The 27855-nt window shown below is 37.2% G+C and overlaps 1 protein-coding gene across 3 annotated transcripts in view; it reads right to left on the bottom strand.

Annotated features, from left to right (window-relative positions):
- The window catches only part of LOC107540793 (histone deacetylase 8), a 97688-nt gene that overhangs the window by 21364 nt on the left and 48469 nt on the right, over positions 1-27855 (bottom strand). Inside the window, exons 5-6 of one of the 3 annotated variants that reach the window (XM_087813346.1) lie at positions 10966-11073; positions 9108-9371 (exon numbers count right to left, since the gene is read on the bottom strand). The exons of 1 other annotated variant lie outside the window; for it this stretch is intronic. In XM_087813346.1, the coding sequence (XP_087669472.1) occupies positions 9311-9371; positions 10966-11073 (169 nt within the window). In that variant the 3' untranslated portion in view covers positions 9108-9310. Of the gene's footprint in view, positions 1-9107; positions 9372-10965; positions 11074-27855 lie in introns of those variants that run through there. One more of the 3 variants, XM_087813345.1, reaches the window with a different exon arrangement.

Here is a 27855-nt window from a genome sequence, read left to right as displayed (position 1 = left end):
GTGGGGAAATAAATGACATAGAGAATAAAAAAACAATACAAAAATCAATGAAACCAAGAACTGGTTGTTTGAAAATATAAACAAGATAGATAAACTTTTAGCCAGGCTTATCAATAAAGAAAGAGAGAGGACCCAAATAAATAAAATCAGAAGTGAAAGAGGTGAAGTAATAAGTGGCACCATAGAAATACAAAGAATTGTAAGACTATACCATGAACAATTACATGCTAACAAATTGGACAAACTAGGAGAAATGGTCAAATTCCAAGTAACTTACAATTTTCCAAAACTCAATCAGGAAGAGTCAGAAAACCTGAGTATACCTATAACAACTAATGAAATATAAGCAGTAATCTAAAAAAACTCCCAGCAAATCAAAGTCCTAGACTGGATGGCTTCACACAGGAGTTTTATCAAACATTCAAAGAAAAACTAACACTTATCCTTCTCAAAATATTTTAAAAAATTAAAGAGAAAGGAAGACTTCCAAGCTCTTTTTACGAGGCCAGCATTAGCCTAATTGCAAAACCTAATGAAGATACTACAAAGAAAAAGAATTGCAGGACAATATCCCTGATCGACATAGATACTAAAATCCTCGACAAAATCTTAGCAAATCAGATCCAGCAATGCTTTAAAAAGATCATACACCATGACCAAGCAGGATTTATTCCAATGATTCAAGGCTGGTACAATATTCTCAGATAAATTAATGTGATACATCACATTAAGAAAATGAAGGATAAAAATTACATGATTATATCAGTAGATGCAGAAAAATCATGACAAAATCCAGTACCCATTTTTGATAAAAGCTCTCAGCAAAGTGCGAATAGAAGAATCAGACCTCAAAATAATAAAGACCAGCCCAGCTGGTGTGGGTCAGTGGTTGAGCTTTTATCCATGAACCAGGAGGTCACCAGTTTGATTCCCAGTCAGGGCTCATTCCTTGGTTGTGGACTCGATCCCCAGTAGGGGCCCTGTAGGAGGCGGCCAACTGATGTTTCACTCTCATTGATGTTTCTATCTCTCTATCCCTCTCCCTTACTCTCTCTCTAAAATCAATAAAAACATATCTTTTAAAAAGAATAATAATAATATTGGTCATATATGAAAAACCTACAGCCAACATCATACTCAATGGTCTAAAACTAAAAGTGTTCCCTTTAAGAACAGGAACAAGACAGGTATGTCCACTTTCACCACTCTTATTCAAAATAGTACTGGAAGTCCTAGCCACAGTGAGCAGACAAGAAATAAATATAAAAGGCACCAAAATTAGAAAGGAGAAAGTAACACTGTCATTTTTTGCAGATGGAATGATATATTGTACATAGAAGGCCCTACAGAATCCACCAAGAAACTACTAGAGTTAATAAATGAATTCAGCAAAGGAGCAGGACACAAAATTAATATCCAGAAATCAATGGCATTTTGATACACCAATAATGATCTCTCTGAAAAGGAAACTAAAGAAACAACCCCTTTTTACCATTGCAACAACAAAAATAAGCTACCTAGGAATAAATTTAACCAAGGAGGTAAAAGACCTGTACTCACAAAATAATAGGACATTGAAAAAAGAAACAGAAGATACAAACAAGTGGAACCATATTCTGTGTTAATGGGTTGGAAGAATTAACATCATTAAAATGTTCATATTACCCAAAGCAATCTATAAATACAATGTAATCCCCAATAAAATAGCAACAACATATTTCACATATCTAGAACAAATAATCCAAAAATTTATACAGAACCAAAAAAAAAAAAAAAAAAAAAAAGAACCGAAATAGCCACAGCAGTAATGGTTAAGAATGCCTCCCCTTTGTTTTCCAGGAAAAGGCTAACTGCAAGGGACCATCCTACCCTGGCATATTACCCATCTCCATCCTTCCAAATGATTCCCTAACACTCATTGATGACTCCCTTGTTTACCAGCCAGCCTCTATAAATTTCCATACCCCCTTCCTTTTCTCTGAGATATTCCCCATTAATAAACGTTCTTCTCATTGCAATAGCTAAATAAAATAATTCCAATTTCCTCTATGGCCAGTGCATTTTGTCCTTAACATCATCATCTCAAATGTATTCAGAGAACTGACTGGGTTTATCAAACATATTTCTGAAAACTTTGAGAAATGTGTCCTCAACTTAGTGGTTACCAGAAACATCTAGCTTCTTAAATACCTTGGTGAACTTTAAACCACAAATTCAATGTTTAAGAAAAAGTGCAGGGCTCAGTCAACTGCATTTACTCACAAGAATTTGCTGTTTTTATGTCCATTAGGCCAGAGATCAGGGATTATTGAATCATGACATCAAAACATTTGTGTAAAACATCACGTGGCTACCTCATGGAGGCAGAGCCAGACACCTGCATTGTTCAACAACTTCATTGTTATTGGCAAAGATTTTGCAACAATTATCCTTTTTTTTTCTTCTTTCTTTTTGAGTCCTGGAATCCAGAGTCAGCATTATAAATTTCCAGTGTTTTCTTATTTAGACCTTCCTAAGACTTGCTCAGATATCTATTTTCTCTTTTAGTGTTAGCATAACTCTTATAATTCTTTAATTATAGTAATTTTGGAAAAAGCTACAGTATGGTTTGGCTTTTCTCTGGATATTACAAAACAATAGCCAATGGTTATTGTTTACTCTGTGCCAGGAACTGTACTAGCTGCTTTCAGTATGTTAACTAAATTAATTTTCAGAACAACCATGCCAGTTAGGTACCACTGTTACTTCCAAAATGGGGAGACAAAGAAACAACCTCCAAACTAAAGAAAAGTAAAAATCGCCAGAAAAAGACCTTGACGAGATGGAGTTAAGCAAGTTATCACAAATAGAGTTCAGAGTAATGGTTATAAAGATGCCAAGGAATTTAATGAGAGCAACAAGAAACTTCATAGAAAGGTTGAGGAACTTAGTGAAAACATGAAAAAAAAGCCAGATATCATAAATAAGAACCAGGCAGAAATGAAGAACACCATACCTGAGATGAAGAATATGCTGGAAGGAATTGAAAGTAGGCTCAATGAAACAGAGGATAGAATAAGTCACTTAGAAGATGAGGGAGAAAAATACACGTAATCAGAACAGCAAAGAGAAAAAACACTTAAAAAGTATGAAGACAGTCTAAGGGATCTTAGAGTAACATTAGCATCATAGGGGATCTAGAGAGGAAGAAAAATCAGCAAGGGATGGAGAACTTGGAGGAGGAAATAATGACAGAAAACTTCCCTATGCTGCCAATGGAGAAAGCCACACAAGTTCAGGAAGCACAGAGGGTTCCAAACAAGAGAAACACAAAGAGTCGCACTCCAAGACACCTCATAATTAAAATGGCAAATGTTAAGGGCCAAGAGATAATATTAAGGACTGCATGGGACAGACAAGCAGTGACCTACAAGGGAACCCCCATAAAGATGACATCAGATCTCTCAACAGAAACACTTTAGGCCAGAAGGAGTGGCATGAAGTTTTCAAAGCAATGAAAAGCAAGAACATGCAACCAAGACTGCTTTATCCAGTAAGGCTATCATTTAATATTGAAAGTGAAATAAAGAGAGTACCGGACAAAAGAAGGCTAAAGGAGCTCAGTACCACCAAACCAGCATTGCAAGAAATGCTAAAAGGATTGCTATAAGAGGGTGAAATTTTGAGAGAAAGGTATATTGGCATAAAGGGGGAAAATGGCATTATTAAGTATATATCAATAGTAACTTTAAATGTAAACAGAATAAATGGTCCAATCAAGAGACACAGAGTAGCTGAATGGATGAGAAAACAGGACCCAAATATATGCTGACTACAAGAGACCCACCTGAAAGCAAAAGATTCACATAGGCTAAAAGTGAAGGGATGGAGTAAAATATTCCATGAAAATGGAAAGGAAAAGAAAGCTGGAGTAGCAATACTTATTTCCAACAAAACAGACTTCAAAATAAAGACCATAACAAGAGACAAATATGGTCACTACATAATACTAAACGGATGAATCCAACAGGAGGAAATAACCCTTATAAACATTTAGGCACCCCATATAGGAGCACCTAAATATATAAAAAAATTCTTGGAGTCTTTAAGGGGGAGGTTGACAGCAACACAATCACAGTGGGGGACTTTAACACCCCACTGTCAGCATTGGACAGATCATCAAGACAAAAAATCAACAGGGAAACACAACCCTTAAGTGACTCACTAGACCTAATGGATTTGACATTTACAGAACATTTCACCCCAAAGCAGCAGAATACACATTCTTCTCAAGTGCACATGGAATGTTCTCAAAAATAGACCACATGTTAGGGCAAGGCAAGTCTCTACAAATTCAAGATGGAAATCATATTAAGCATCTTCTAGGATCACAGTGCCATGAAACTAGAAATCAACCACTATAAAAAAATTCAAAAATATTCAAACATATGGAGGCTAAATAGCATGTTATTAAACAGTGAATGGGTTACCAATGAGATCAAGGAAAAAATGAAACATTTCATGGAAATAAATGAAAATGAACACACAACAACCCCAAGTCTATGGGACACAGTAAAAGCAGTTCTGAGAGGAAAATTCATAGCATTACAGGCCTATCTAAAGAAACAAGAAAAAGCTCTAATGAACCATCTAACACAACAACTAAAAGAACTAGAACAAGAACAGAAAAAAAAGCCCTGAGGAAGCAGAAGGAAGGAAATAATAAAAATCAGAGCAGAAATTAATGGAATAGAGACTAAAAAAAGAATACAAAAAAATCAATGAAACCAAGAGCTGGTTCTTTGAAAAGATAAATAAGATTGATGCATCTTTAGCCAGACTCACTAAGAAACAAAGAGAGAGGACCCAAATAAATGAAATCAGAAATGAAAGAGGCAAAGTAACAAATCACCCAACAGAAGTACAAAGGATTGTAAGAAAATACTAATAGCAACTATATGCCATAAACTGGACAACATAGGTGAAATGGACAAATTCCTAGCAGCATGCAACCTTCCAAAGCTGAATCATGAAGAGGCAGAAAACCTGATTAGGTCGATAACAACTAATGAAATTGAAGCAGTAATCACAAATTTGCAGCAAACAAAAATCCTGGACCAGATGGATTTATAGGCGAGTTTTACCAAACATTCAAAGAAGAATTAACACCTATTCTATTCAAACTATTCCAGAAAGTTCAAGAGGAGGGAAAACTCCCAAATTCTTTTTATGAGGCAAGCATTATCGTAATCCTAAAACCAGATAAGAACACTACAAAGAAAGAAAATTGTAGGCCAATATCCCTGATGAACATAGATGCTAAAATCCTCACTAAAATACTAGCAAACTGGATCCAGCAATACATTAAAAGGATCATACACCATGAGCAAGTGGGATTTATTCCTGGGATGCAAGGATGGCACAACATCTGCAAATCAATAAATGTGATACATCACATAAACAAAATGTAGGACAAAAATCATATGATCATATCAATAGATGCAGAAAAAGCATTCGACAAAATGCAGCACCCATTTCTTATATAAACTCTCAGCAAAGTGGGAATAGAGGGATCATACCTCAACATAATAAAGGCCATATACAACTAACCTACAGCCAACATCATACTCAATGGGCAAAAACTAAAACCATTTCCCTTAAAAACAGGAACAAGACAGGGATGTCCACTTTCACCACTCTTATTTAACATAGTGCTAGAAGTCCTAGCCACAGCCATCGGACAGGAAAAAAACATAAAAGGTATTAAAATTGGAATGGAGGAAGTAAAACTGTCATTATTTGCAGATGACATGATATTGTACAGAGAAAATCCTCAAGACTCCATTGAAGTATTACTAGATTTGATAAACGAATTTGGCAAGGTAGCTGGATACAAAATCAACATTTGGAAATCAGTGGCATTCTTATACAGCAACAATGAAATTTCAGAGAGAGAAACTAATAAAACAATACCATTTACCGTTGCAACTAAAAAAATAAAATACCTAGAAATAGACTTAGCCAAGTGTGTAAAAGGCCTATACTCAGAAAACTATGGGACACTAAAAAGAAATAGAAGAAGATATAAAAAAGTGGAAGAATAAAGCAGGCTCATGGATTAGAAGAATTAATATCATTAAAATGTCCATACCATCCAAAGCAATTTATAGATTCAGTGCAATTCCTACTAAAATACCAACAGCATATTTCACAGATTTAGAACAAACGTTTCAAAAATTTATATAGAACCAAAAAAGACCCCGAATAGCTGCAGCCATCTTGAGAAAAAAGAGCCGAGTGGGAGGGATCACTTTACTGGACATCAAACTGTACTACAAAGCCATTGTAATCAAAACTCCCTGGTATCAGTACAACAACAGACATATAGATCAATGGAACAGAATAGAGACCCCAGAAAGAGACCCAAGCCATTATGGTCAGTTAATATTTGACAAAGGAGGCAAGAGCATCCAGTGGAGTAAAGACAGTCTCTTCAATAAGTGGTGCTGGGAACATTGGACAGATACATGAAAAAAAAAGAAACTAGATCACCAACTTTCACAAAAATAAACTCAAAATGGATAAAAGAATTAAATGTAAGTCACGAAACCATAAAAATCCAGGAAGAAAACATAGGCAGTAAAGTCACAGACATCCCACGTAGTGGAATTTTCACTGATACATCTCCTAGGGCAAGAGAAACAAACAAAATAAACGTATGGGACTACATCAAACTAAAAAGCTTCTGCACAGCAAAAGAAAACAGCCTCAAAATACAAAGGAACCCCATGATCTGGGGAAACATATTTGCCAAGGATGAATCTGATAAGGGGCTAATTTCCAAAGTGTACAAAGAACTCATAGTACTCAGCAAGAGGAAGACAAACAATCCAATTAAAATATGGGCAAAGGACCTGAATAGACACTTCTCCAAAGAAGACATACAGATGGCCAAGAGACACATGAGAAAATGCTCAACGTCCCAAATCATCAGAGAGATGCATATTAAAACCAAAATGAGGTATCACTTCACAGCTGTAAGAATGACTACCATCAACAAATCAACAAATGACATGTGCTGGTGAGGATGCGGAGAAAGGGGAACCCTAGTACACTGCTGGTGGGAATGCAGACTGGTGCAACCACTATGGAAAACAGTATGGAGGTTCCTCAAAAAATTAGAAATGGAGCTTCCTTTTGACCCAGTGATTCCACTCCTAGGAATGTATCCTAAGAATCCTGAAACACTCATCAGAAAGAATATATGCACCCGTATGTTCTTAGCAGCGCAGTTTACAATAGCTAAGATCTGGAAACATCCCAGGTGCCCATCAGTAGATGAGTAGAGAAAAAAGCTGTGGGACATTTACACCATGGAATACTACGCAGTTGTAAAGAAGAATAATCTCGTACCGTTTGGGACAGTATGGATGGACCTGGAGAATATTATGCTAAGTGAAATAAACCAGGCAGAGAACAACAAACATCACATGACCTCACTTATATGTGGAATCTAAAGAACTTAATAAACTGATGAACAGAATAGATTCAATCACATGGAAGCATGGATCAGACTGAGAAATCTCAGAGGGACGGAGGAGGGCAGATGCGAATGGAGAAGGATTAACCAAAGAATTTATATGCATATATGCACAACGAAAGGACACAGACAGTGGTGTGGAGAGGGACTGCGGAGGGGTGTGGGATGGAGTGGAATGGGTCATTTGGGAGAAAAAGGGACATCTATAATATTTTAAACAAAAATAAACCAAAAAAAAAGTACAACGCAGGAAATGGTTTCAGACTTTCTGGCCTTTGTTGATGCAAATCTAGGAAAATTTTTGATATACAAAGAAAAAAAATCTCATGGATGCTCCTCAAACATCCTTTTTATCATAGGATTAAGCCCCTCTACAAAATTTGACCATGTATTACTGAAATTTTTCAATACTTGCATTAAAAACACCTTGGGTGTTGTCATGTTATATCTATATTAATTATAATACCAGAAAGAATATAACATTTTGAACATTCTTTTTACACCTTATCTGCAAACAAGTGACTAGTTAAATCCTGAAATATTATTCACAATTATAATGTGCATGTATTCTACTCAATATCTTTAACCTGGGGTTGTGACTTCCTAGGAAATGGTAATTATTTCTATTTTATACAAAGCGAACTTTAGTGATTTACCGCTTATATTTATAAGGTGTCATGCTTAAGGCAGGAAGTAAAGGGGGCTTTGCTGGCACTCATATATGTGCTTGAACAAGGTTTGGAACATTTTTGGTCACCACTAGAGAATGAGCAATAGTACTGTGGCCCTCCTCTGATACCTCAGTCTCAGGTAGTCTGCCTAAGAGAGGACTCTCTATGGAATCAATCTATAGATAGATGTTGAGGACTCATTCTGTGCTTTTTCTCTGTACTAGGGGTTGTGGACAACACAAGATGTCCCAGATCCTGCCCTTAAGGAGCTTACAGTTGAGTTGAATCAAGCTGTAAGAAAGCAGTAATACACATTTTTTTTAAAAAAATATAAGTTGTGCATGAGCAAGTATAAAATTATATGGTGTATATGATGCCTGGTCTCAACTTCCAAACACCTAGCTGAACCTGAAAGCATTTTTCTATGGCTGAAAGAATGTATAATTTCATTTACTCTCATTAGACCCATGAGAAGTAGGGGAAGAAATGGCTGTTGCCCTTTTACAGTTGAGAAAAAAAAATTATTTACATCCCAGGGTACTTAAGGAATTGGCTGCATACTGAGTAGCCCTGTGATCCTCCCACTGTTCCCTCCTGTATAGCACATTTTACACTACTCATTATAACTTTCTAAAGCACGATTCTGACAATATTACTACCCTGCTTAAGAATCCCTCCATGATACCCCACGCCTACAGGAAAATATATCCTTTCTTTAGCATAGTTTGCAAGGTCCTTGATAATTTTGTCCCTGCCTATTTGCTCAGGTCTGTTAACTTACCATTCCCCTCCAGTACCCACAACTTACCCTTATCAAACTTTTCTCCCTATCCCAAACAACATATTCTTCAAATCTCTGGGGTTTGCACCTATGTAGTCTTGGATGTAGAATGACTTCTATCTTCTGTGTCTGACAACTTCTTAGCCATCCTTTAAGATATAGCTGTGAAGACATCCCTGAAGTTCCACTTCCCTTTCACAGGCAGAAAGAGCTGATTCCTTTTTGGAGCTTCAGCAGTTTATACAAATCTCTACCATGGCACTTAATCGAACTAGCTGGCACTGATTACTTCATGTGCCTGTCTCTTCCACTAGACTATAAATTCTTTGAGAGCAAGAACTATATCTTAATCACCTTTGTATCTTCAGTACCTAGCAAAGTACTTGGCACGTGGTCAGCCCTGAAAAAAAGTTTTTATTTTAAAGAATTTATGGGAATGGTGAAATGGCTAAAGAATGGAGAAAAGGATTCATATTATTTACCTTGAATAAAAGAGGAAAATAACTTTCACATTAAACACTTACAAAATCAAATATGATAAGCTAGAAAAAGATTGGAATCACTCACTAAAACATGAACTGGTCAGTATCCAAATCAGGAAACTTTAAGATCCTGTGATTCATCGCCCAACCTCCCCACCCAGAACAAACACATAGAGAAACAAAGCAGGGATTCATGTAGAGGCTGGTCGTGGATCTAGAGACATGTGATTAGCTTTTTAAAAAGCTAATATAGGGAGCTTTGCATTAATATGTGGCAATGTTGTTTGGTAGACACACTTTAAAATGACTTGGATCAATTGGCAAAGTGGGTGGATATCACTGAGGTGAAATTTAGTTTTGAAACACAGAAGGTGATTCACTGATGTAAAACAAACAAGGAAGGTAAAAGATATGATGTAAGATAATATTTGAAGTAGTTCTGAGTACTGCAGCATAGGCATAGACTGCTGGGAGGCTGCACACATCATCTTGATGTGCAGCATTAAGATAAATGTATGAGATAAACAGCCTCTTCAACTCATGACTACTGCATCAAACAAATGGACAGGGTTTAAATGTACAAAGAACCATTTGGTGGTACATTTGTCTCGGTAGTGACAAGCACATACATAAATGGTGATTGCTGTCAACAGTGTCATCCTTAAATACTGAAGACAGAGATATGAAAACATAATGAAGGAATAGCAAGAGAGTGAATTCCTAGTCACTGAGCATGTTCAGGCATAGGTCAGATCAGTAGTTTTGAAACTTTCCTTAAGCAGCAGAATGTTTTTCTTTCCAAATAAAATTTTATGTGTAAATGCAATATATAAAACAAAATTAGCACTCTAGTTAAAGGGTGAGTAGAGGGTAGACACTTGGGAGTCTAGAACCCTATATATTTAGCCACCCCTTTACTTCCTGTAGTTGCCATTGGGGCACCTCTAAGGAATTCCTGGGATAGATGCTGTGGAAAGGTTTCTATATGGGGAGAGGTTAGAATAGATGAGCTAGTTCTTACTGATTCTAATATTCTATAATATGATAATCTTCTCTTTAATATTAAAGATCAGTCAGGAAATAATGATTTTATTCCACTTATAGAAGAGTCCAATAGAAGGCAATGCAAATAACTAAGAAACAATTCTAATGAGGAAGTATTTATTGGGTGCAGGTAACAAAAGAAGCTTCTCCGTTTCTTCCTCCCTCAAAACACAAATTTATATTGAGCACTCACCCTATTTTATACTGTGGAAACAATAATGAACAGATAGTAGCCTTAATGATCTCACAGTTGGGGGCAGGGTTATATGGAAGCAGACATAAAATATAAAAACAAACAAGAAAATGGTATTGTGACAAGCAATATTCCAAAAATACATAGTAATGTGATAGAGAGTACTGGTGTGAGTATGTATTTCAGGGGGCAGCACTTCTGATAGGTTGGTCAGAAAAGCTTCTCTGAGTAGGTGATATTTAAAAAAGAGACCTTAAAAGCGAAAAGAAACTCACCCATACTGAGATGGAGAAGTCTTCCAGGCAGAGAGAACAGCACTGCAAAAGCTCTGAGGCAGGACAGAACTTCTTTGGCCTATCTGAGAAGCTGAAAGGCCAGTGTGGCTGGAACACAGTTAATGAACGAGAGTGGTACAAGATGAGTTCTGATGGGACTAAATCACAGGGGCCATCACAAGGAGCTTGGAGTTTTATTCTCAATGAGATAGGAAGCCCTTGGAGCAGAGCAGGGATATGAGCTGATTTAAACTCTCTTATTGTATGAAGGGATAGAGTGTAAGTGATCATTAGCACAAGGCAGGATGGGCTAAACTGCATCAGGAGAAATTTGGTAAGACAGAAGAAATTCAGAAATATTATTGCCAAGAAAGACTAAAGAGTTTTGTTTAATGGTATAAAGCTAATTTCTTGGTATGATTTAACAAGTAGCCAGAAATATTTTTTGAGCCTTCTTACAGATGTCAGCTTTGACAATTTACCTTGATGTTACAGTCACTAGGAGAGCTGAGACTCATATTTAAGTTTCCTGACATTCAGATGTTCTTTTCACTGAATTAATTGCTTCTAATTGCTTATAGCAAAGCAGTGAAAGGTAGCAAAAGGTAGAAATACAGCACTTTCTTTCTTATATACAGGCTCCTGAAACTTCAGTTTTTCTCTGTAAGAACCCATATGAGTACTTACTGACGACTTAATTTACCATGGTAAACTACCTTACTTTGTTGGTGTCCTCCTAGCATCTGAACTTCAAATCCCCATCTTAAATCAGTCTGACCACCCACTGTTTCTGCTCCCAAAGCTAGGATGGCCAAGTGCTATTGGAACACACCATGTAACTGCAGATGTATACCATTACACATTTATGGTTCCTGATCACCGGTGGGTCTTCAAAGCTGCACAGTAATCACTGACTTCTTTCTGATTGTCTCTTTCTCACACCTTATAATAGATACTACAAACTAAGACCCAAGACCTCCTGTTCAAAAATCCTTCACATTACAATAAAATCCAAAGTCCCACCATGGTCACAAGGCCTTGAATGATGTGCCAACTTCACTGTCTTCTCCTCTGTCAACATTACTCACTTTGCTCCATCCAGCCACATTAGTCTTCTTTCTGTTATAAGAAACATCAAGTGGATGTGTGTCTGAAGTTATATGGTTTGCTTATCATGAACTGGCAAACTGTTTTCCAAAGCACCTGTACCATTTTACGTTCCCAGCAGCAATGTATGAGGGTTTCAATTTCTTTCTGTCCTCACTTGCATTTGTTAGTACCTGTCTTTTTTATTCTAGCCATCCTAGTGAGTGGTATCTCATTGTGGTTTTGATTTGCATTTCCCTGATGACCAATGATGTTGAACATCTTTTCATGTGATTCTTGGCCATCTGAATATCTTCTTTGAATATCTTCTATTCAAATCCTTTGTCCATATTTTAATTGGGTTATTTGTCTTTTTTTTTTAAATATGTCTTTATTGATTTCAGAGAGAGAAAGGGAGAGGGAGAAAGAGAGAGATGGAAACATCAATGATGAGTTATTGATTGGCTGCCTCCTGCTGGGGATTGAGCCCTCAACTCTGGTATGTGCCCTGACTGGGAATCAAACCGGTATCTCCTGGATGTTAGGTTGATGTTCAACTGCTGAGCCATGCCAGCCAGGTGGGTTACTTGTCTTTTGATTACTGAGTTGTAAGCAGTCTTGATATATTCTGGATACAAACCTCTGATCAGATATATGATTTGCAAATGTTTCCTCCCATTCTATTGGTTGTCTTTTCATTTTCCTGGTAGTGTTCCTTGAAGCCCAAAAGAATTTTGATGAAGTCTAACTTATTTTTCTTTTGAAGAAAGACATATTCCTATACTTCTAAGAGTTTTATAGTTTTAGCTCTTACATTTACATCTATGATCCATTTGGAGTAAATATTTATGTGTGGTATAATGCAGAGGTCCAAATTCATTCTTTTTCATATAGATCCAGTTGTCCCAGCACCATTTGTCGAAAACACCATTCTTTCCCTATTGAATTGTCTAAAACCAAGTCAGGTAGTGTGATACCTCTGCTTCCATCTTTTTTCTGAGGATTGCTTTGGCTATTTGGGGTCTTTTGTGGTTTCATAGAAATCTTATGATTTATTTTTCTACTTATTTAAAAAATGACATTGGTGTTTTGATGGGGATTGTATTAAATCTATATAGTACTTTGGTTAATATGGCCATTTTAACAATGTTGATTCTTCCAATCCATGAACATGGGGTATTTTGTTGTGTCTTTTTCAATCTCTTTTAATAATGTACTTTTCAGTATATAGGTCTTTCATGTTCTTTGTTATGTTTATTCCTAGGTATTTTATTATTTTGGTTACAATTGGAAAAGGAATTTTTTAAAATTTCTTTTTCTGAAGTTTTGTTGTTACTATAAAGGCATGGATTTTTGTGCATTGGTTTTGTATCCTGCAACTTTACTGTATTTGTTTACTGTTTCTAATGGTTTTTTAAAGGCGTCTTTAGGGTTTTCTATATACAGAATCATGTTGTCTGCAAAAATCATGTCGACACTTTTACTTCTTCCTTCCCTATTTGGATGCCTTTTATTTCTTTTTCTTGCCTTATTGCTCTGGCTAGGACTTCCAGAATTGTGTTGAATAAGAGTGGTGAGAGTGGACATCCTTGCCTTATTCCTGATCTTAGAGGAAAAGCTTTCAGTTTTTCATCATTGAGTATGATATTAGTTGAGGGGTTTGTCATATATGGCCTTTATTATGTTGAGGTACTTTCCTTCTATTCCTATTTAATTATTTTAATCATAAATGGATATTATATCTTATCAAATGCCTTTTCTGCATCTATTGATAAGGTCATATGACTTTTATCCTTTTTTTTGTTAATGTGGTGCATTACATTGATTGATTTACTTATGTTGAACCATCCTGGTGCCCCTGGAATGGACCCCATTTGACTGTGATGTATTATTTTTAGATGTACTGCTATATTAGATTTGCTAATATTTTCTTTAGGATTTTTGCATCTGTATTCATCACAGATATTTGTCTGAAGTTTTCCTTTTTTGTGTTATCCTTGCCAGGTTTTGGTATTGGGGTTATATTGGCCACATAAAATGGATTAGCTATTGTAAACTGTGCTGCTATGAACATCTGGAAACAGCCCAAGTGCCCATCAGTAGATGAGTGGATAAAAAAGCTGTGGGACATTTACACCATGGAATACTACGCAGCTGTAAAGAAGAAGAATCTCATACCCTTTGGGACAGTATGGATGGACCTGGAGAATATTATGCTAAGTGAAATAAGCCAGGCAGTGAAAGACAAATATCACATGGTCTCGCTTATATGTGGAATCTAAAGAACTTAATAAACTGATGAACAGAATAGGTTCAATGACATGGAAGCATAGATGAGACCGATGAATGTCAGAGGGATGGAGGAGGGCGGGTGGGTGGAGGGGGAGAGAGTAACCAAAGAATTTATGTGCATATATACACAACCCAAGGACATGGACAATGGTGGGGAGAGGGACTGGGGAGGGGGAAGGAACGGGGTGGAACGGGTCATTGGGGAGAAAAAGGGACATCTTTTAATATTTTAAACAATAAAAAAAAAAATGGGTTAGGAAGTATTGTCTCTTCTTCAAGTTTTTGGAAGAGTTTGAGAAGGATAGGTTTTAAATCTTCTTTGAATGTTTGGTAGAATACACTGGTGAAGCCATCTGGTCCTGGACTTTTATTTTTTGGGAGGTTTCTGATGGTTGTTTCAATTTCCTGGCTGCTGATCAGTCTACTTAGATTTTCCAATTCTTCTGATTTAGTTTAGGAAGTTTACATATTTCTCACAACTTATCCATTTCTTCTAGGTTATTGAATTTGGTGGCATATAGTCTTTCATAATATTCTAGTATGATCCTTTGTATACCTGTGATGTCTGTGGTGACTTCTCTCTTATTTCTGACTTTGTTTATATGGGTCTTTTCTCTTTTTTCCTTAGTGAGTCTAGCCAGGGGTTGTCAATTCTATTAATCTTTTCAAAGAAACCAGCTCTTTGTTGTATTAATTTTTTGTATAGTTTGTTCTCTCATTCAATTCTACTCTAATTTTTATTATTTTCTTTCATCTGCTGACTTTGAGTTGCTTTTGTTCTTCTTTTTCTAGTTCTTTAAGATGTGATATTAGGTTGTTTATTTGGGATTTCTCTTGTTTCCTAAGATAGGCCTGTAATGATATAAACTTCCCTCTTATTACTGCTTTTGCTGCACCCCAGAAGTTTTGATATGTTGTACTGTCAGTCTCATTTTCCTCTACATAACTTTTGATCTCACCTTTTATTTCTTCTTTGACTCAGTAATTTGTAGTAGTATTTTGTTTATCTCCACATATTTGTGGGCTTCTTTACATCCTTTTTTCAGTTGATTTCTAATTTCAAGGCATCATGGTCAGAGAATACATTTGGTATAATTTTAATCATCTTGATTTGTTGAGGCAAGTTTTGTGACCCAACATATAGTCTATCCGTGAGAATGTTCCATGTGCACTGGAGAAGAATGTGGAATCTGGTGTTCTGGGATGAAAGGCTCTGTGAGTGTCAGTTATGTCCACTTGGTCTAGTGTGTCGTTCAAGGCCGGTATCTCTTTATTGATTTTTCTGTTTGGATGATCTCTGTAGAACTGTCAATGGAGTATTAAGCTCTCCAAATAGGATATGTGTTTTGGTCTGTTTCTCTCTTTAGTTCTGTGATTAGATGCTTTATATATTCTGGTGCTCCCTGGTTGGATGCATACATATTAAGAAGTGTTATGTTTTCCTGATGTAGCGTCCTCTTTATTATTATAAAATGTCCATATTTGTCTCGTTACCTTTATTACCTTGAAATCTATTTTGTCAGATGTAAGTATGGCTACACCTTCTTTTCTGTGGATGTTATCTGCTTGGAGAATCATTTTCCACCCATTCACTTTGAATCTACCTTGGTCTTTGCAGCTTAGCTGTGTCTCTTGAAGGCAGGGTTGGGCTTTGTTTTTTTTAAAAAATATATCTTTATTGATTTCAGAGAGAGGAAAGGAGAGGGAGAGAGAGAGACAGAAACATCAATGATGAGAGAGGCATTGATCGAGCCCGCAACCTGGGCATGTGCCCTGACTGGGAATCGAACCCTGATTGCCTGGATCCCAGGTCGATGCTCAACCGCTGAGCCATGCCCGGCCGGGCGGACTTTGTTTTTTGATCCAGTCTGCTACTCTGTGCCTCCTTATTAGTGAATTCAGTCCATTTATATTTATGGTAATTATTGATGTATGAAGATTTCCTATGGCCATTTTATATTTTGTTTTCTGGTAGCCCTGTGCCTCCATTGGTTCTTTTCCTTTGTACTTCTGCCTGTTGTTTTTGTTTGGTGGTGTTTCATACTTCTTTCCTCTGTGTCTTCTTTTTTTCAGCTATGTGTCTTAATTTGGGGGGTTTAGTGTGGGGTTACCATTAGGTTTATGAAGAATAAAGTTGCATATACACAGGTTTTTTTTTCTTTCGAGTCCATCTGATTTCCATCCTCCTTTGCTGGTTCAGACCTTTCCCCTCATCCCTTTTGTTTTTGTTGTCACAAATTTATCCGTTTATGCTGTAAGTTTTTTTAGTGATCTAAATATTGTGACTTTATGCTCTTTGCTTCAGGTAGAACAACTCCCTTGAGTATTTCCTGCAATTGAGATTTTCTGGTGATAGGATCCCTCAGCTTTTGAGAAAGTCTTTATTTCTCCTTCATATTTAAAGGATAATTTTGCTGGACATATTATTTTTGGCTGGTAATTTCTCTCTTTCAGTCGTTTGAATATTTGGTTCCACTCTCTTCTGGCTTGTAGAGTTTCTGCTGAGAAGTCTAATGATATTCTGATGGGTTTTCATTTGTAGGTCGCTTCTTTCTTTTCCCTGACTGCTTTGAGAATTTTTTCTTTGTCTTTAATTTTTGACAGTTTTAATACAATATACCTTGGAGAGGGCATATTTGGATTGAGGAAGCTAGGTGTTCTAGCTCTTTCCACAAGTTCTGGAAGTTCTAATCAACTATTTGTTTCAATAGGCTCTCCGTTCCCTTCTCCCTCTCTTCTTCTCCTGGTATGCCTATTATTCTTATATTGCTTTTTCTGATGGAGTCAATTCTTGTAGAGCTTTCTTCTTTTCTTTTTTTATGCTCTTTTCTTTTTTTATGCTCAGATCTCTCTCTTCTTCCCTCTGTGCCATTTCTAGATTCAAATCTTCGATGTCACTAATCCTTTCCTTCATCTGGTCGGCTCTGTTTCCTATGCTTAGCAGTTCACTTCCAGGATTTCTGATTGGTTCTTTTTAAAAGTTTCAATCTCTTTGGTAAAATTCTTGTTTTGTTTTCTGATCGCATTGAATTGCCTGTCTGTATTTTTTCGCATCTCCTTGAGTATTTTCAGAGTCGCAGTCTTGAATTCTGTCATTTATATCACATATTTCCATGTGTTCCAGCTTGCTTTCAAGAGATTTTTTCTTTCTTTCTGAGCTTCCTTATTACAGTGGTTATGCATGGTATTTGCTGGTCTGCTCCATCTAGCCATCTATTGTATTGTTGACCTTTCTCCAGCAGCTTTCTTTGAAGAGGTCTTTCCACTATTTTCCAGTAGATGGTGCTGAATCACAAGATTTTTACCTCTGTGACCTACCAGAGCTGACCTCCATGGCTTCCATCAGACAGTACAGCTGTGCTGCTTGGGTGTGGGGTTTGTTTTGCCATCACAGTAATGGTGACCCTGGACCTCCACAGGTACCCCCAACACACATGATCCACCAGGGGGTCAATCACAGAGGGAAACAGTGATTTACTGCAATAGCTCTCAGTTTACAGATAATGTGCTCCTTGACCCAACACCAAGGGTAACTGGGATGGCAAGGCTCTGTGGCTACATTTCTTTGTCTGAAACACCACCACCTGACAGCAGATAGTCACGACTGAAGCCCTATGCTGTGCCCTTGCCTAGTGTCTCTGCTGGCTCAGCCATTGCTCATGCCACTTGCCCTGCTGGAGAGCCCACTGAGACTCTATCCCTTCTGGCCCATGGAAGTGCCTAAACCACCGGCTTTCTACCCTCTTTGGGCAGAGCTGGTCACCAGCTCCTGGCTGCAGAGCTGTGTCCATGGCCATCTGGGCTCTTCTCTCTTTTTGCCTCCCCATTTATTCCCAGATGCCCACCTTTAGATGCTCCAATGTGCAGGTCTCTCAAGCGTGCTTCTATATTAGCAGGGAATCCTTTGTTGGGTTATAGTTGATTACTTGTTGATGTTTCAGGGGGAGAGGCCAAGGGGATATCTCATGCTGCCATTCCTCTGATGTCACCACTACACATTATTTATACAGTTCACAGTTATAAGGAACTAATGTAAAACTGACTAGTTTAAAACATGAGATCAACTGAAATTATTTTACTACTTTATTGATGTATAATTTAGATACCATAAAATTTACCTATATTAAGTATACAATTCAATGATTTTTAATAAATTTACTGAACTAGGAATCCACCGTAATCCAGTTCTAGAATATCTTTATCCCTCCAATAAGATTCCTCATTCCTGTTTACAGTTAATCCCTGTTCCTACCCCCAGACCCAGGCAACCACTCTTCTATTTTCTGTCTCTAGAGATTTGTCTTTCTGGATATTTCATATACACGAAATTATACAATATGTGGCCTTTTAAATCTGGCTCCTTTTACTTAGCATAATGTTTTATTATGAATAGAGTTCCTTTTTATTTTTTAACAGTTTTAGATTTACAGAAAAATTGAGGAGATGGAACAGAGAATTCCCATATACCCTGTCGCCTACACATAGTTTCCCCTATTAACATATTGCATTAGCATGGTCCATTTCTTACAATATTGATATAGTATCATTAACTAAAGTCTATAGCTTCAATTAGGGTTTACTCTTAGTATTGTATAGTTATATGAGTTTTGACAAATGTATGATATCACGTATCCATCATTATAGAATCATACAGAATAGTTTCACTGCCCTAAAAATCCCCTGTGCTCCACCCAATTATTCCTCCTTTCTCCTCCAAGCCCCTGGCAATCAATACTCTTTTTAATGCCTCTACAGTTTTGCTTTTCCAACAAGCCATATAGTTGGAATCAAGCAGCATGTAGTGTTTTAAGATTGGCTTCTTTAACTTGGCAGTATGCATTTACATTTCTCCATGACTTTTTGAGGCTTGAAAGCTTATTTTAAAAAATTTCAGCTTTACTGAAGTATAATTCACAAATAATATTGTAAGGTATTTTAATTGTACATCATGGTAATTTGATATACATTGTGAAAGGATTGCTACCATCTAATTAATTAACATATCCATCACCTAACAGATTTCTTTTTCTTTGGTGAGAATAATTAGTTTCTACTCTCTTAGCTGATTTTAATGATTTGATACAGAATAGCTCATTTTTTATTGCTGAATAATATTCTATTGTATGGCTATAACACAGTTTGCTTAATCCATTTACCTATTGATGGACATCTTGGTTGCTTTTAGATTTTTGGAATTATAAATAAAGCTGCTATAAACCTTTATGTGCAGGTTTTTATATGGATATAAGTTTTCAACTCAATTGAGTAAATACCTATAAGCATGACTGCTCAGCATACTGTTTTTGAGGTTCATTCATGTTGCAGCAGATATCAATATTTCATTCCTTTTAAATCCCTGAATAATATCCTATTACATGGACATACCACATTTTGTTTATCCACGCACTAGTTGATAGACATTTGGATTGTTCTCACTTTTCTCATTATTATGAATAACCAAACAGAACAGAAGAGAATAGAGCTGTGATGCACATTTGCATGCAAGTCTTTGTGTAGACATGTTTTTATTTCTATTGGGAGTGGAATTACTGTAGTTACTGTCATAAATTTATGTTTAACTTCTTAAGAAACTGTCAAACTGCTCTCTAAAGTGTCTGTACCACTTTGCATACCTAACAATGTATGATGTTTCCAGTTTTTCAACACCCTTGCTAACATTTGTCTGTCTTTTATATTACATGCATTCTAGTGGTTGTGTAGTTGCATCTTGTGCCTCTAATGTGCATTTCCCTAATGATTAATGATATTAAGCATCCTCTCATGTGTCTATTAATTATTCATATATTTGGTGAAATGTGTATTCAAATCTTTTGGCCATTTTAAAATTGGGTTGTCTGTCTTATTATTGAATTGTAAGAGTTCATAAGAAACCCAAGTTTGAGCAAGATGGTGGTGGACTGAGAGGAAGCTACACTGACACTCTCCCACCACCAAACTGGAATTACAACTAAAATATAGAAAAAACACCCTGAATAATCAACTGAAGAGTATCAGGAGAGCACCATCATAACCAAGGATGAAAAGTGGAGATGACAGAGAGACTGGTAGGAAGTGCAGAGGCACCAGAGGGCTGGCTGGGCTCCCACAGGCAGCAGCTGAGGTTCACAAGGGATATCTCAGCTGTGGGGGGTTCCCACTGAGGACCCTTGTGTCTAAACCACAAGCTGGGCTTCCCAGCCTAGAGCATCATAACTGAGAAAGGTTCACACATAATATCTGGCTGCGAAAAGCAGCAGGGTTTGTCTGTCAGGAAGAGACAGCTGGAAATACAGCTGTCTCTTAAAAGGTACCCTCTTAAAAGGTGAACACACAAAATTTTGTGTGCAGTCACTCACCTTGGACTCCAGTGGAGGGGGGGAAGAGTGACTAAAACTATGTGAGGAGAATCTAGGGATGCTGGCTCGGTAAAATAGAGCTCAGAGGTCATCCATCTGAATTTCTCCGTTGAGTCTTTCCCCCATACTGCAGAGGACATCTTTCTCAGGCAGACATTTCTCCTCCAAGCAGCTATTACATGGGGAGGAAGCAATTGCCACACCCTGTTGGAAAACCTCTCAGCCCATCCTGTGGGGTTTGCACAGCCTGAGGATCATTAAGAGTCTGAACAACATTTAGCCTCTGGGTGCTTTGAGTCTTTTCCTGATTTGCTTCTAAACCCAGGGCTTGGAAAAGCACACCTTGGTGGGCATCATGGTCCTTTCCAAATGCACCCAGCCCCAGCAGAGGAAACCAAAAGCTGTGGAGCATGAAAAACTTCAAATAGGGTACTCAAGGCCAGTTACAAACACTGTTGGGCATTAGCCTGCACCAGAGATCATCTAAAACCCTGGGTGTCGTAGCAGATCTACCTAATATATATATAAAAAAATGCAAACAGGCAGCCAAAAAGGGGAGACAAAAAACAAGTCCCAAATGAAAGAAAAAAAGAATTCTCCAGAAGAAGAACTAAATAAAATGGAGATAAGCAATCTATCAGATGTACAGTTCAGAATACTGATCATAAGAATGCTCAACAGCATGAGAAAAGAAATGGAAACTACGAAGGAAATTAAGAATGACATAGCAGAAATAAAAAATACATTGGAAGGAATAAATAGCAGATTAGGACAAACTGAAAATCAGATCAGGGAATTAGAAGACAGGGTAAAAAAAAAAAATCACTCAATCATAGACCCAAAAAGGAAAAACAATTAAAAAACAAGATGGCAGTTTAAGGGAGCTGTGGGACAACAGGATATATAACAATATTCGTATCAGAGGAGTGCCAGAAGATCTAGAAAGTAAGCAATTGTTTGAGAACCTGTTTGAAGAAATAATGGCAGAAAAATTCCCTAACCTGGTAGAGGAAAAATTCACACAAGTTCAGGAGGCACAGAGAGGCTCAAGGAAGAAGAACCCAAAGAGGTCAACACCCAGACACATCATAATTAAAATGCCAAAAATTCAAGACAAAGAGACTCTTAAAGACATGGAAAAAAAAAGTAATCTGTTACCTACAAAGGAGCTCCCATAAGGCTGACAGCTGATTTCTCATCATAAATTCTACAGGCCAGAAGGGAACGGCATGAAGTATTCAAGGTAATGAAAAGCAAGGATCTGACACCAAGACTACTCTATCCAGCAAGGCTGTGATTCAAAACAGGTGGTGAAAAAAAGAGTTTCCAAGACAAGAAAAGGCTAAGGGAGTTTATTACCACCAAACCAGCATTGCAAGAAATGTTAAAGGGACTGCTGTAATAAGAAATTGAAATAGAGAGAAAGAGAAACATTGGCATAAAGAAATAAAATGGCAATAGATAAGTACCTACCAATAATAACCTTCAATATAAATGGATTAAATGCTCCAACCCAAAGACATAGGGTAGCTGAATGGATAAGAAAACATGACCAAATATATGCTATCTACAAGAGATCCACCTCAGAACAAAAGACTCACACAGGATGAACAGAACAGAACAAAACAAAACAAAAACTTCTGGAGGACATTAAGGGGGAGACTGACAGCAATACAGTCATAGTAAGGGACTTTAACACCCCACTGATATCACTGGATAGACCTTCCAGACAAAAAATCAACAAGGAAACAGTGACTGTAAATGACACAGTAGATCAGATCTACCTAATTGGCATTTACAGAACATTCCACCCCAAAGCTGCAGAATATACATTTTCCTCAAGTGCACATGGGGCATTCTCAAAGATAGATCACATGTTAGGACACATAACAAATCTCCAGAATTTCAAGTAGATTGAAATCATATCAAGGATCTTCTCAGATATTTACACCATAGAATACTATGCAGCTGTAAAAAAGGATCCCTTACACTTTGAGACAGCGTGATAGGACCTGGAGGGTATTATGCTAAGTAAAATAAACCAGTCAGAGAAAGAAAAGTATCACATGAACTTACTCATTTGTGGAATGTAATGAACAAAATAAATCAATGAACAACATAGATCCAGAGACATCAAAACACAGAACAGATTGACGAATCTCAGAGGGAAGGCAGGGGTGGGTGGGGAAAGGTTAGCCTAAGAATTTGTATGAGTATGTGCATAACCTATGGACACAGACAATAGTGTGGTGAAGGCCTGGAGAGGGGAGGGCAGGTTGGGGGGGATCAGTGAGAGAAAAAAAGGTGAAGTTTGTAATACTTTAGAAAATAAAGATAAATTAAAACATTTTTAAAAAAAGATTCCCAAACCACCAATCAGAAAGACTATATGCACCCCTATGTTCAAAGCAGTGTTATTTACAATAGCTAAGATCTGGAAACAGCCCAAGTGCCCATCAGTAGATGAGTGGATTAAAAAAGCTGTGGTGCCCGGCAGGGCGTGGCTCCGCATTTGAGTGTCAACCTAGGATCCAGGCATTTGGGGTTTGATTCCGGGTCAGGGCACATGCCAGGGTTGCAGGCTCAATCTCCAGTTGGGGGTGTGCAGGAGGCAGCCGATCAATGACTCTCATCATTGATGTTTCTATCTCTCTCTCTCCCTCTCCTTTCCTCTCTCTGAAATCAATAAAGATATATATATATATTTTTTAAAAAAGCTGTGGTACATTTACACAATGGAATATTTTGCAGCTGTGAAAAAGAAGGATCTCTTACCCTTTGAAACAACATGGATGGACCTGAAGATTATTATGGTAAGTGAAATAAACCAGTCAGAGAAAGACAAATATTACATGATCTCACTTATACGTGGAATCTAATGAACATAATAACTGACAAACAAAATAGGTCCAGAGACATGGAAGCATGGAATACACTGACAGATCTCAGAGGGAAGTGGGGGGGGGTAGGGGGAGATTAACTGAAGAACTTATATGAATATATGCATAGCCCATGGACACAGAGAATAGTGTGGTGAAGGTCTGGGGTGGGGCAGGAGCTAGGTGGAGGGGGGCAATGGGTGATATCTGTAATACTCTCAATAAAAAAATAAAATAAATAAGAGTTCTTTGTATCTTCTCATTATAAGACCTTTATTGGATTTGTAATATGCAAATATTTTCCACCAGTTTATAAATTGTGTTTTCATTTTGATAATGGTGTCTTTTGCAGTTCAACTTTTTAATTTTGGTGAAGGCCTGTTTGTCAAGTTTTTGTTTATGGATCATGCTTTTGTTGTATCCAAGAAATCATTGCCTTATCAAGGTCTCAAAAATTTTTCTCTGTTTTCTTCTACAAGTTTTATAGTTTTAACCTTTATAGTTAGGTCTCTCTTCCATTTTGAGATAATTTTTTGTGTATGGTATGAGGTAAGGCATCCACATTCATCTTTTTGCATGTGCATATTCAATTGTCCCAGCACCACTTATTGAACCTTATCACACATTTTTAAATGCTCTAAAAAGAAACTTTTTCCTAATTCTTTATTTTCAACCTTGCAAACTTAAAAAAGAATTAAAAGAATAATACAACAAGCAGTTATGTACCTTTCATCAAGATTCATAAATTGTTACTAACTTCTCACATTTATATTCTCTCTGTCCCTCACTTTTTTTGCTAAGCCAACTGAAAGTAAGCTACAAATTAATTCAATAAAATCATATAAGTCTATATTCAAATTTACCAAATTATTCCAAAAACCTCTTTTATACCTGCTTATGATTTACCCCACAATTCAGAATCCATTCATGGTTGACTCATTGCATTTGATTGTTAGAGCTCATTGTTCTCTTTCAATCTAGAAAAATTCCTCTATCTTCTTTAGTTTTTCAGGACACTGGCTTTTTTGTTGCTGTTAATCCTCAGCAGGGATGTTTTTTTCTATTCATTTATAGAGAGAGTGAAAGGGAGAGAGGGAGGAGGAGAGACACATCCAATGGTTGCCTCCTACATGCACCCCAACTGGGGCCGGTGATAGAATCTGCAACCTAGGTACGTGCCCTTGACTTGGAATTGAACCTGTGACCCTTTGGTTTAGGGACTGATGCTCTAACCACTTAGCAACACTGGCCAGCACAGGATAATGGCTTTTTAGAGAGTGCAGGCCAGTTGATTTTTTGGATGTTTCACAGGCTAGGTTTGTCTAATTGTTTCTTCATATTTAGATTCAGGTTAAACATTTTTTAAAATTTTGTTTGTTTATTTTGTTCATTAGATTCCACATATTAGTGAGATCATATGGTATTTGTCTTTCTCTAACTGGCTTATTTCACTTAGCATAATAATCTCCAGGTCCATCCATGCTGTTGTCAAGGGTAAGGGGTCCTTCTTTACAGCTGCATAGTATTCCATTATGTAAACGTACCACTTTTTTAAAATTTTATTGTCAACAGTATTATAAATGTCCCCCATTGTTCTCCCACTTGGCACCCTTCCACCCAGCCCCAGTTTCACCCCAGGCCTTCCCCACACTACTATCTGTGTTCATGGGCTATGCATATATGTTCATTGGTTAATCTCTTCCCATCCCTCCCATCGCCCTCCCCTCATAGAGCTGTCAGTCTGTTCCTTGCTTCCATGCCTCTCGACCAATTATGTTTATCAGCAATTCTGTTAATTAGATTCCACATATAAGTGATATCATATGGTGTTTCTTTTCCTCTAACTGGCTTATTTCACTTAGCATACTGCTCTCCAGGCCCATCCAGGCTGTCTTGAAGGGTAAGATTTCATTCTTTTTATGGCTGAGTAGTATTCCATTGTGTAAATGAACCACAGCTTTTTTATCCACTTATCTACCGATGGGCACTTGGGCTGCTTCCAAATCTTGGCTATTATAAATAACGCTGCAATGAACATAAGGGTGCACATATTCTTTTGAATTAGTATTTCAGGTTTCTTTAGATGTATTCCCAGAAGTATAATCGCTGGGTGATAGGCAGTAGTATTTTTAATTTTTTGAGGAAACTCCATAATGTTTCCCACAGTGACTGCCAGGTTAAACTTTTTTTGGAAAGAGTATTTTATAGATACTCTGCACTTCTTAGTAAATCACATCAAGAGGCACAATGTCAAGTTGACCTGGTATTGACAATGCTGGGTTTAATCTCTTGTTTAACCTAGTGACTGCCAGATTTTCCTATTGTAAACGTATATTTTCCCCTTTGTAATTAACAAGGAATCTATGTGGTGATAATCTGAAACTGTATGAATAGCCTGCTTTCCAAGTACTTTTTACTTGATGGTTTTAGCATCCTTTTGATGATCTTTGCCAAGATCAATTAGTATACTGGGGGCTGTAAAATAGTGACTTTTTAGCCTATCTTCCTTCTACATTTATTTGCTAGTATTCTGCTAGAAAGATCTTTCTCCCTTTTTCCCCTCTCTCTCTTCAGAATATCACTATGGACTAAAGGATTATTAATTTTAATGCTATAATCCATTTCCATTAATGTTTTTACAATTTCTAAAAAATATATATTTCCTAGCTGAATCTGCAGAAAAGGCCTAAAAGCAATGCACATCAGTAACAATGAGCATACTTAGTACCAAGATTGTGATACTGAAATACCATTTCCTTCTACTAAGAACCAGGGTTCCTGAGAGAAATGGCTAATGTGAGGGCTGGAGCAGCGAATGTTTGATGCGAACTGAGGAAGCCTTGTTCATCAGAAAGCAAAGGTGCAGTAAAGAACTGACAGGGTCATGTAAAAAACACATAGGAGCTGGCTGGAAAGGGCTCTCACTGGCCTTTTGGGATACTTTGGGCATTAAAAAGAAGTGCTTTTGAAGTTATCCATATTTTACTAGGCCTCATCTATAACTCCCCCCCCTCTCTCTCCCTCCCTCCCCCTCAACCTGTGTCTCTTTCTCTACTGCTTTTATTTTCTCATCATTCATTTGCTCATCAGTCTGTTCTTTATATACCACTGAAAATATACCAGTAATCATTTGACTTCCAAATCCAACACCTTTCTCAGTCCTCAACATACTTAACGTCATTGTCATTAAGAACCACTTGCCCTTCTATGCTAGGCTTTCTTCCCTTTCTTATACCAAGCAGGGACAAACAAGGCACATCTAGGTTCATGGCTTCCCATGGCCTGTCCAGAACAAGCAGAAAAAGAACCTAAAACCATAGGAGAGGATGACCTAGGTTGAAGAACGGTTGGGGTATATTGTGTTAGTGGCTACATTTTAACCATCTTGGCATTTTTAGGGCTTAACCAGTGGGTGAAACCCAATAAGCATATACAAATGTGGCTCACTCTGTGACACCTGGAGCAATCCACTTCATCTTTCTGAGATTCAAGTTCCCATGTATACAATGGGAATGATAATAATACCAATCCTAAGAGCAGTTACAAAATAGTCACGGGGATGTAAAGTACAGCATAGGGAATATAGTCAATAACATTGTAATAACTATATATGGAGTCAGATGGGTACTAGACTTATTGGGGGGAATCACTTTATAAGTTATACAAATGTCTAACCACTATGCTGTACATCTGAAACTGATATAATATTGAATGTCAATTGTATTTGAAAGAAAAGTAAAAAAGAACATTCATGTGCCTGGACACTGTGAACTCTACAGATTATTCAAAAGAAATAGTTTATAATGTTATCTCTAGTATTTCTTCATACTCCTCCTAAATTAAACTTTCCTTGACTCTATATCTTCCTCAAGTGACTATTTCTTTCCCTCCATTTTCTACAAAGTTGCTTGCTCTTTCTTCTTCCTTCTTTCCCATTTACTCTACAACTGTCTGTTCCACTGAATCTCCTTTGACCAGGTTCATCACTGACAAGTAATTTTTAATTTTCATCTCACTTGATCAGCACCTGACATTGGTTAACATACCCTGATTCCTTCTTTGTTTTAAATAAAGTTATTGCCAGTAGTGTGTCAAAGCCAGCTACTGAGAGCTGATTATTAAAGATTCAGAAATTTTGCAAGCCCTTGGAAGTATTTATATCATCAAAATTAGTAATGGCTACAAATGTAGGGCTTTTTTACGCCCCCCCCCCCCAGAAATCTGGTTTACCAGCACTCTACCTGTTACTGTTTCTATAAAATCACACATACTCAGTA

The sequence above is a fragment of the Miniopterus natalensis genome, chromosome X, assembly GCF_054644295.1.
Source record: "Miniopterus natalensis isolate mMinNat1 chromosome X, mMinNat1.hap1, whole genome shotgun sequence".
NCBI classification, from domain to species: domain Eukaryota; kingdom Metazoa; phylum Chordata; class Mammalia; order Chiroptera; family Miniopteridae; genus Miniopterus; species Miniopterus natalensis.
The sequence above is the reverse complement of the archived record's forward strand: the minus strand, read 5'-3'. Positions and strand labels throughout refer to the sequence as shown.